The sequence below is a fragment of the Dendrobium catenatum genome, unplaced genomic scaffold, assembly GCF_001605985.2.
Source record: "Dendrobium catenatum unplaced genomic scaffold, ASM160598v2 fragScaff_scaffold_1685, whole genome shotgun sequence".
Lineage (NCBI taxonomy): Eukaryota > Viridiplantae > Streptophyta > Magnoliopsida > Asparagales > Orchidaceae > Dendrobium > Dendrobium catenatum.
In genome coordinates this window covers 1,777,917-1,789,586 of record NW_021320147.1, presented here as the reverse complement: position 1 = coordinate 1,789,586, position 11,670 = coordinate 1,777,917, and the positions used below count along the sequence as shown (strand labels likewise).

At 36.4% G+C, this 11,670-nt stretch overlaps 1 protein-coding gene across 1 annotated transcript in view; it reads right to left on the bottom strand.

Moving 5' to 3' along the window:
• Positions 1-1,175: 1,175 nt before the first annotated feature.
• Positions 1,176-11,670, bottom strand: part of LOC110099151 (E3 ubiquitin-protein ligase SINA-like 7) — a 19,357-nt gene continuing 8,862 nt past the window's right edge. The window contains exon 3 of the mRNA XM_020826237.2: positions 1,176-2,973. Coding sequence (XP_020681896.1) covers positions 2,302-2,973 — 672 coding nt within the window. The 3' untranslated portion in view covers positions 1,176-2,301. The remainder of the gene's footprint in view (positions 2,974-11,670) is intronic.

The window sequence follows — 11,670 nt, the reverse complement described above, 5'->3', positions numbered from 1 at the left end:
GCACGTATATAGTTCTAACTCAGCTTATCCTTAATATGATGAGAAAATATGACAGTGTTATAGATTTGATGAGGCCAATATAATGAGGAAGAAGATGATTTGAAGAAGGGGACATGCCTGGTCAAAGCGAAAACTTCAGAATTGTCAGATAACGAAGAAGTAGAATTTGACCAAATCAAAGACAGTGCAGGATTTCGAGGAGATAAAGGCACAGGGGAGGACAGGGTTTTCCGAATAGGTAATATGAATAGAGAATTTAAATTTTGCATTGATTCCAATGTTCTCGATTGCTCTATCTACTTCAAGCCCACGCGGCATCCCATTTTTGAGGGTAGACTCAATGAATATTTACTCCTCACGTGCTTAAGTAGGATTTAATAAATCTTTTTGTTGTTGCACGGAGCTCTAGTCAGGCCAATTTTGAACTTTGAAACATGAAGAGGGTCCATGGTTTAGGGATATGACACATCATGTTAAAGAGACTTAACATATCTTAAAAAAATTGTAGAATCTAAATATGTTCATACATCGAACTTGATAAGTTTTTTGTACATAGATGCATGCATAATTTCCATCATGATGGTCTAATTTGGTTGTTGTGAAGAGGGCATAAAAGATTTTCTATTTTATGTGCAACATCTCTACCTGACATTATAAAATTAATCATAACTAATTAATAATTTTAACTAAAGGTTGAATCCATCAAAAATCAACTGATTCAAAGTGTTAACATAAAGTTTCGGGCATTTACTTCAAGATTTATCTAAGTTTTAATATATATATATATAGCATGAGAAGTAAGCCTCATGCCACTAAGGTGAGGCGGGCCTCAACCAAGTTAAGACGCAAGCCTCATTAAAAAAAAAAAAACTCTGAGAAGTCATACTCGGCATTGTCTGAAGCCATGCAGATAACAGAGAGAACATTCCCAGGGAAGATCTCATGATTGTTTAAGAGGAGAAAGAAATGGTTGTCCTCCCCAAGCAGAACCATTAAAGGTTGCTGCTTCTCCAAAACAACCAAGAAAGGTTTATCATAGCAGAAGTTCTTTGAAATGTTGCCGTGCAGATGTTTGGCATGAGTAAAGAGAAGACTCTTTGAGCCAGAGAAGGTGCAATTACTAATTGGCCACCGATGCTTTGCACTTGAGATAATTCTCGAATCCATTACGAGCCCATGCCAGTATGCTAATTACGGAAGTATCCAATTCTCTTCTTCCCACCTAGGCACCAATACCAACTTTACAGTGGCCGATAATTAGACAGCTGAGAAGAAGTATGAGGTTTTAAGGTTTCTAAAGTATGCTATGGTTGATGTAGAGGCTTTGGGAAAGGTTTGAGATGAGGTTTTCATTTGTCATGCAAAAGAAGTATGATATAGCTGAATTCTCCTACTTAGAGTTGAGGGTTTCAGGTTTCAATATGTGGAAGCTCCATGAATTAAAAAACTCTTGGAAATTTAAGAGAATTATGTCTATATTAATTTGAAAATATTAAATAATTTTTCAAGGAGTTTGGAAGGTCAAAAGAGGTACATAAACAACCTAGGTTGGATTGAACCAAGCTTCGGATGAGAGCCCTTCTTGGCTTTTTGAGTGGATTTTATGAGGAAATAGATGGAAAATTGTTTTGAGGGTGTGAGGTAATAAGTGAAGAAGAGTTCTACAATAAAATTTTGAGAGGACAGAGCCACCGAGTCTACAATATATATATATATCAATAGCTAACTTTTTATCCAATGATAAAACACTTCTAATAGAATAAATTCATCCTAATCAAGTCACAAAAGTTCCATTAGTACAATCTGGCCAAAACTAATAATTTATAACTTCAAAACCATTATTGTAGTGCTTAGTGCCAAGTTGGATGCTTAGGCATTAGGGACGGGGTGATTAGGACATTCATAATCACTAAATCTAGCACATGAATATCATGTTTAGGTTTCTAGGTGCTAAGTCAGGCACTTGGGCCCTGGGTTCTAGTGTCTGCGATGAGTTTATCAAAATCAACAAAAATATCATATAAAATAGTAGTGTTTGATTAGTAAAATAATGAAAAATTTTATAACATTAGCAAATGAACTTTATGTTTACACACTTAACTTAACATTCAATAAAAATAGCAAAACATCACACACAAACAAATATAGATATATATATATACACTTTATGTTTGCACACTTAACTTAACATTCAATAAAAATAGCAAAACATCACACACAAATAAATATATATATATATATATATTGCAAATGCTTTTACCAATAAGTAGAAACTGAAACGGAAATCAAAACAGGCCTGTGCTACTTGAGAACACCTGATGATAATGATTTATAGATGCAAACATTTACACGTAATCGAGCATCCGTAGTACCAAAACTGTCTGGAACCACAAGGAAAGCCTTGCGAGGATGAACTCCATTCCACTTCTTGACCTTCTCAGCTGAGGCCCTAAACCTAAGCGAGCTTTCCCTGCTATTCACCTTGAGCTCGCATGAGAAGTCATACTCGGCATTGTCTGAAGCCATGCAGATAACAGAGAGCACATTCCCAGGGAAGATCTCATGATTGTTTAAGAGGAGAAAGAAATGGTTGTCCTCCCCAAGCAGAACCATTAAAGGTTGCTGCTTCTCCAAAATAACCAAGAAAGGTTTATCATAGCAGAAGTTCTTTGAAATGTTGCCGTGCATATGTTTGGCATGAGTAAAGAGAAGACTCTTTGAGCCAGAGAAGGTGCAATTACTAATTGGGCAGAAGAGGGCAGCATGACTACAGGCTTCTTCATGGGATACTTTCTCAGCAAAGGATAGAATAGCTCTGCATCCGTAATTACCATACTGGCATGGGCTGGTAATGGATTCTAGAATTTTCTCTAGTGCAAAGCATCGGTGGCCACCGATAGGTTCACAGCAGAAGTGACATTTGTTTGAGAGTTTAGGACAGCAATACGAACATGCAATATGTCCATTTATACACTGGAAAATCAAACAGTATCAGATTCTGCATGCCAAGGGTGGAATGGAGATGAAATAAACAAAAATTATAAGAGGCTATTATGAGGTGATAGATCATATTTAAGCTAGCTAATTTAAACACAGAATAAGAATAGGACATAGCCCAAAAGGCTAGAAAGCACAAGCTAAAGATAAACTGCACATATATAACTAAAATGTACGCAGGCACCAAAATAACCTAATCTAGTAGAAAAGCGCATCAAGGCAGCTAAATTAAAGTCGCAACTAAATAAAATAGACAAAACAATAGTTGGTCACAAGGAGAGCACTGTGCACAAGCACAAAAAATTAAAAAAATAAAATAAAAAAAAAAACTTATAAATAACTTGAAATATAAAATAGCAAGCAATCTGCAAGATAAGATATATGAAGTCTCCAGAGATATCATCAATCAAGAAATTTCTCCTATAATTAAAAAGGATAATTAACTATTAGGCTTAAGCTCATGAAAAGACTCAAAATAAAAAAATACAACTCTTAATCAGGAAAATAATTCACATGTAATTAGTTGATTGGCAAAACGAATCTTTGCGTTCAGCCCAAATTATTAGTTGGGAGACCAATTTAGATTTCGTTCTTACTGCTTTATGAAGCAGTTTCTTAGTACATAAATTTTTTTAATTTGAAATTTTTGTACTATAAAGTTTCTTCATGGTATCACACCATCAAGCTATCACAGTAGAAGGTGTGCCCACTAGCTATAGCAGAGGCAATCCCACATGGTCCACTATAGCGTGGAGCAGTATACACTTACTCTCATTATAGCTTTCTGTTATTACTTACAATATATAGATGTACTGTAGCAAAAAGGAATGAGATGAAGCAGTGATACCCGATAGTCTTCTTCCTCCATGAATCTTCTTTCTGTTTGCAGCTAACCCTTTCTGCAGGTTTGCTTTCATGGTATCAGAGCAGCTATAAGCCTCACGGCTCTCATTTCTCCGGGGTACATCTTCCGTAAGATGGAATCTGGAAACTCCTCATCATCGGCCACTGGTACCACCGAATCCTCTTAGATCATCGGAACAGTTACCATCCCACCCCAGTTGAAGTTCTTAATGTCTACAATTAAGAACGTCTCACAGTTCAGCTCACTCCCAAAAATTACCTCACCAGGAGGCCGCAAATCCTAAAGGTTTTTCGAGCAAATAGCTTCGAGGGGTATCTAGATGGAACCGCTCATTGTCCTCCCCAACAAATTTCTTCGGCTACTGGTACCTTGATACCTAACCCTCTATTTTCTACCTGGATGCTAATTGACCAAAACTTAGCTGCCGCATTGTTCTCTACAATCTCGGCACCCCTGCTGCCTTACGTTCTGAGTTTGGAATCCTGCTCCGACATTTGGCAAACAATCGGAAAACATTTGCAATCTTCGAACCGATCCCGTATTCTTCAGATTAAAAATGATCTGCACTACATTTCAATGGAAAACAAGACAATGCAGCAGTATTTAACTGAAATCAAACAAAAGGTAGATACCCTCACCACCGCCGGCTGTATTCTAGACTCCGAGGATATCATTATGTACACACTAAACGGCTTACCTACATCGTATCAAGGTTTTAAAACAGCTATTCGTACAAACCTTCAGCCATTGAATCTAGATGATTTTTACTCCCTATTGTTAGGGAAGAGACGAATCCTAAAAATGAAGTTGCTCGATCACTTCATTCTGTTCAAATTTCTGAAACTCTTGTTGCACTCGCTGTGACACCAGCTCGTGGCTCCTCCAGACCACCTTTCTGCTCTCAGCGTGGTTGTGGACGGTTCAGCAATTCTCGTGGTGGACGAACAAATTACCCACACATTGAATGTCAAATATGTGGTAAACTTAGCCATTCTGCAGAAAAGTGTTGGCATCGCACTAACCTTAATTACGTTAAGCAAAATCCCGCTGCCTTCGTTGCTGAATCAACAGAAAACTCTACATCTGCATCTGCTGGGCAATCTTCCGATTAGATATTGGATACCGATGCCACGTCTCAAATTACCAATGATCCAAATCAACTCCTAACATCCTAACCATATCATGGCCTCCAGCAAATACAAGTTGGCAATGGACAATCACTTCCTATATCTCATACAGGTCAATGAATCCTTCCTACACCTAAACGTAAGCTCTCTCTGTCACCCCTTCTTCACGTTCCTCAAGTTTCTCATAATTTACTTTCAGTTCACCGTCTAACTTCTGATAATGATTGTACTGTTTCCTTCACACCTAATGGCTATAATATAAAGGATAGGAAAATCAAATGCTCGATTCTCTCGGGTTCTTGCCGTGATGGACTTTATTCCATTGTCATTCCCTCCGGATCGTCTTCACAAGCTCTCCTCACCACTATCAGCACGTCTACGTGGCATGCCAGACTGGGACATCCACATCAAGCCGTCTTATCTAGTATAGCTTCTAGTTTTCCATCGTTAAAAATCTCTGAATCTAGCACTGTGTGCATCCATGTCAAACAGCAAAAAAGTCATAAGTTACCTTTCCTTAGTTCTACTTCTATATGTACTTCTCCTTTTCAAGTCGTCGTCTCTGATGTATGGGGGCCTTCCCCAATTTTATCAATTAATGGATATCGCTATTATTTCTATTTTTGGATGAGTTTTCTCATTTTTCATGGATTTATCCAATGGTTACTAAAGCTGAAGTATTCTCTAAGTTTGTCTTATTCAAATCCATGGTTGAAAAACAATTCTCCACTAATATTAAATTTTTTTATCTAACGGTGGTGGCGAATATACTAGCTCTCAATTTCAACATTTTCTCTCCACAAGTGGTATTTTGCACCAAATTAGCTATCCTCATACTCCGCAACAAAATGGTCTTGCGGAGCGCAAACATCGTCATATCATTGAGACAGCACATACTCTGTTAATACAAGCTCATTTACAAACAATTTTTTGGGTTGAATATGAATTAACTGCAGTATATTTATTAAATCATCTCCCATCTCTTACTACAAATTCCATTTCTCCCTTCCAATGTCTTTATAAGCATCCCCCATCTTATTCTCACCTCAAAGTATTTGGTTGCTTGTGTTACCCATGGCTTCAACCCACGACTCCTCATAAATTTGCTCCAAAATCTTCAGCTTGTGTCTTCATTGGATATAGTTCTACCCACAAAGGTTTTCGTTGCTACCACTTGAAAAATAATAAAATCCTGATCTCTCAGCATGTACAATTTCATGAACATATCTTTCTATTTATCTCTTCTATCTCCTCCCCATCTTCCCCTACAACCTCAACTCCCAACTCTATTATATCTCCCTTAACTCTAGTTCCACATAAAACAACTACACAGCCCACTACTTCTCCACCAATACTTCCCACCATTCCAGAAAACTTACCTGAGATATCCACTTCCCCGCACACTTCAGATATCCCAATTTCATCTTCTCCACCTCACTCACAGATTCCTACCCGACACCCAATGGTGCCTAGATTGCAAACTGGTAAGCTCAAGCCAAAAACTGTCTTTAACCTTCAACATATGCTAGTTGAAGAACCCGATCCAACAAGTTTTACCATGGCCAGTAAACATAAATGTTGGCGAGATGCTATGTTAGCTGAGTTTCGGGCTCTACAACAACAAGGGACATGGGACTTGGTTACACCACCTGTTACTAAAACAGTGCTTGGTTGTAAATAGATTTACAAAACCAAAAGAAAGTCGGATGGCTCGATAGCTCGTTATAAAGCTCGCCTTGTTGCCCAAGGCTATCGCCAAGAATATGGTATTGATTATACTTAAACCTTTAGTCTAGTTGCAAAGCTACCAACAATTCGTCTTTCTATCACCGCCGTGGTTATTAGACATTGGTCTATCCTTCAATTAGATGTCTCAAATGCTTTTCTTCATGGTGATTTAGATGAAGTGGTGTATATGCATCAACCCCCGGGTTTTAAAGACCCTCAACATCCAGACTATGTTTGTCGCTTGCATAAAGCAATCTATGGTCTTAAACAGTCTCCGCATCAATGGTTCGCTATTCGGCATAGTGATGCAGATACATCTCTCCTCATTTATAACCATAATTCTCATCTCATATATTTTTTAATATATGTTTATGACATTTTAGTCACCGGCAACAATCACAAAATCATTGCAGATCTACTTCTCCACCTCCAACAACAGTTTCAGCTTCGCAACTTGGGCACTCTCAACTACTTTCTTGGTATACAAGCTGTTTCCACCATTACGGGATATCATCTTCATCAATCAAAGTATGCATTCAATATACTACATAGAGCCGGCATGGACAATTGCAATCCGGTGCTTACTCCACTTCCTTTAAAACTGGGTTCGGATGCCTCTTCTTTAACTGTCTTTGAAAACCTAGAATTTTTCTGGCATCTAGTTGGATCTTTACAGTATCTAACGATGACACGACCGGATATTGCTTATGCTGTCAACAAATTGTGCCAATTTATGCATTGTCCCTTGCAACAACATTTTCATGCTCTTAAACACCTACTTCGGTACATTAAAGGCACCGCCGATTGTGGTTTGCCAATCAACGACCAATCTTCCATTTTACATGCTTATGCTAATTCAGATTGGGTTGGTGACCCGTTAGAAAATCCACAATAGGTTATTGTTTATTCATCAGTGATACACTTCTTTCTTGGTTCATCAAGAAGCAACCCACAGTTGTTAAATCCTCCACAGAAGCTAAATACCATGCTTTAGCAACCGCTGCCACTGACATCATTTAGATTCATCGACTCTTGGCGGATTTTCAATTTACCATTTCCACACTTATATCTCTCTATTGTGATAACGTATCCGCTATCACCCTTGCTCACAATCCTGTATTCCATGCTCGCACTGAGCATATAGAGGTGGATTATCATTTCATCCGTGATTGCAAAAAATCAGCTACAATTACTATACACCACATCAATTCCCATGATCAAATTGCTGATATCTTCACTAAGGCACTTCCTTGTCTTTGCTTTGCCAGCCTTTGAACCAAGCTTCAGGTCACTCCTACACCATCAGCTTGAGGGGAGTTGTTAACAATGTCCTACAAGCTATCACACCATCAAGGAGTGCCCACTAGCTACAGCAGAGGCAATCCCACATGGTCCACTATAGCGTGGAGCAGTATACACTTACTCTCATTATAGCTTTCTATTATTACTTACAATATATAGATGTACTGTAACAAAAAGGAATGAGATGAAGCAGTGATACCCGATAGTCTTCTTCCACCATGAATCTTCTTTCTGTTTTCAGCTAACCCTTTCTGCAGGTTTGCTTTCAAATAGATAGATCACTAAAAAGAAAATTTAGAGCATGCAGACGTCACAACTATAGATGATGCTTGACCCATGCTCATCTATATCTCGGATTTCTCCTCACATGCAAAAAACATTGGCATTCTCCGTAGACGTTCTTGTTCATGCTTAGGGAGTCTCTAATTTCTCAATGCAAGCAAAGGCTGATAACTGCACATCACTTCCAGCTCACGCAGCTCTAAAAAGAAAAATCATTAATGGGTATTCATTATTCACTTGTTAGATTTTTTTTTTTTTTTTTTGAACATTCTTTCAAAAAGTAAGCATTTTTTTTCCTTTTGTTGGATAAGGATTTAGAAAAAGCATGTTAAGAGGAGGATCGTCATTTATGGGTATCAAAAGAAGTTGATTGTAATGATCAATAAGATTTAGTGGGTCAAAAATAGAGGAGGATCATCCATAAGGCATGTTAGCTCATCTCCAGCTGCATCTACTTCTACCATTTTTCAAGCAAAATAATATAAGGTTGACTTAAAAAAAACAAGAAGGTTTTGAAGATAAAATTAAAAAAAAAATTCTAGAAGGTTATGAGATTTGAAAGATGACTAAGAATTTTTCTTAATCTCATTGTATGAGATTTAAAGGAGCATACAGATGAAAAGGTTGGAGTAGCTCCAATGGAAGATAAGATTAGTTAGAGTCATTTTAGTAGGTTTGTTCACATAAAACGACAGCCTTCCAATGACCCAATTAGGAGAGTATATGTATTAGATTTAACTTATATTAAGAAAGTTAGAGGTAAACCTAAGAAGAGTTGGTTAGAAAATATAATAAATGACCTTTTCGTGCAATCTTGAAACTGCTATACTTCTTTTAATTTCTTGTTAATTTCTATGCATGAAAAATTTTGTTAGAAATTTTAATTTAAAGGTTCACTTTTGAAGATTGCCTTCAAATTAAGCATATACATTTTTTTTAAAATTTATATTAAGTTTTAAATTATTTATTAAAAAATGCATATTTTATAAATTTATTATACTTATTGAAAGATATCATTAAATTTGGTGAAAATTATTATCTGATATGGTTTAATTTAATTAGTTATATAGTTATTGTATGTATATAAAATATGTGTAAATCATATACAAGTTATGAGTGCTATAATTAATAAAAGTGTCACTACACTTTGCGCTTTACGTATTGAATATTATACTTTTTTTTTTTGGAAGATGCATAAAGCAATAGCATTAAAAAGAAAATAAGCTAATACAAGCTAATATCATCACATTCCTCCTTTAAAATAAGAAAAAAAGGAGAAGGAATGTGATTCATGCTAAGACAATCCCAATTAAAATCACCATTATGAGCATAGTTAGCATAGAAATCTGCTAACTTATTGCTTTCCCTACTAACATGTTTGAAAATAACACAATTAAACTCTTTAATAAAGGAATAGAACCTTGCTTCAATCCACGGTATATGACTTTTGTTGAGAATGTTTAGAAAAATTTTCATCACATTTTCATTGTCTACTTCAATGATTATCCCTTTAACTTGAGAAATCCAATCCTTGATAATGTCATGAAGAGATAAAATACCTTCAAGTTCAAGGCGAGCAATGTCCCAATGGATACCTTTGATTCCTTTAGCAAATAGAAACCTCCCTAGATGATCACGCCCAATAGCTCCAATTCCGGCATTATAAGTAGATAACAAAGACGCGCCCACATTAATCTTGATCCAATCGGGTGGAGGAGGATGCCAAGAATCTTTAAACAACCGAGATGGTTGATTAACATCCCATAGGCCCGATTTATTTCTATTGGAAATAGAAATTGAATTCAAACTAAGAGCATTAGAAGCAATGCTTAAATTGGAATCCTCAATTCCCTCATGAATAAGTCTATTTCTAGACTTCCAGCAAAGAAAAACCAAATTACAAAATACATTTGTGATAAATGTATTTTTGGAAGCATTTATCTCCAACCACTCAATAGTATCAGCAAAACATTTAAAATTCGGAATCTGAAATCCCCAAAGATTGAGAATTATTTTAGTTTGAATGAGCTTTTCACAAGTCACCACCAAATGCTTAACATCTTCAATTTCCAAGCAACCTCTTGGACATAAGCATCCTTCCTTAAGTCCTCTGTATTCAAGGAAATGAAAGGTTGGAATAGCTTTATGGAATATCCTCCACCAAAAAACTTCAGTCCTTGAATTGAGCTTAATCTTCTTCATCCAAGACCAATAGCTTCCTTTACTATCATTCATTAAAAAAGCCTCATAAGATAAAGCCGTAAGTGTTTTTTCTAGAATTATAAGAAATGAGTTCCATTTGATCATATCCAGCATCAAGATCAATATTCAATTCACATATAATCTGAAGCAAATCCTCTCCGAACACCTCAAGCAGTTTATCAGTGTTCCATCTACCATTTTCCAGAAATTGATCTACACAAAGATCATTAATAAGTTGATTATTAAAAAACGTTGGCCATTTACATAAAGCTTTATCAAGTATCCAAACATCCTCCTATACTTTGATATTTCACCATTAGAAATCCTCCATCTAATAATAGGTTTAAGTGCCTTAGCACCACTTCTTAAGATTTTACATGTAGAAGATAGATTATGCTTCCATTCCGGAATCCAGCCAGAATTTCCATATATAGGCTTCAAACATTTATGCAACAATGAATCTTCATCATTCACATATTTCCATGTAATTTTAGCTCTTAAGGAATCCATTCTTTGAGTACAAGATTTGAGACCACGTCCACCTAAATGAAACGGCTTGCACAGAATATCCCAACTAACAAAATGCAATCCATCTTCATTGTTCTTCTTATGCCAAACAAACTTCCTACAGGCTTTATCAATTTCCCTCAGAACACCGATTGGAACCAGAGAATGCGTGCAGTAAAAAATAGGAATTGAAAGGATAGTCGATCTAGCAAGAGTCAATCTTCCAGCTAGATAAATGAATTTAGATCCCCAAGTTTCAAGCTTTCCAAGAACTTTCTCTAATAGAAAACTGTAATATGAAGCTACCAATCTCCTTAAAGCCATTTGTACTCCTAAGTAACAGAATTCCTTCACAAGCTTGAATCCCATTACCCGAGTAATTTTTTTCTTTTTCCTTCTACTAACAGCTTTCCCACATAAAATAGAGGATTTCTTGTAATTGATTTTTTGACCTGACCAATTACAATAGTCTAATAAGATGCCCTTAATCCTCTTAATCATATTAAAGTTTGCTTCAGAAAAGTTCAAGATATCATCTGCATAAAGCAGATGTGGTATCCTTGGGGAATTATGATGAATCTTAATCCCTACCTCCATATTATATTGCATCAAAGCATTTGTTAAAAGTTGAGAGCATAAAACAAAGAGAAAAGGAGATAA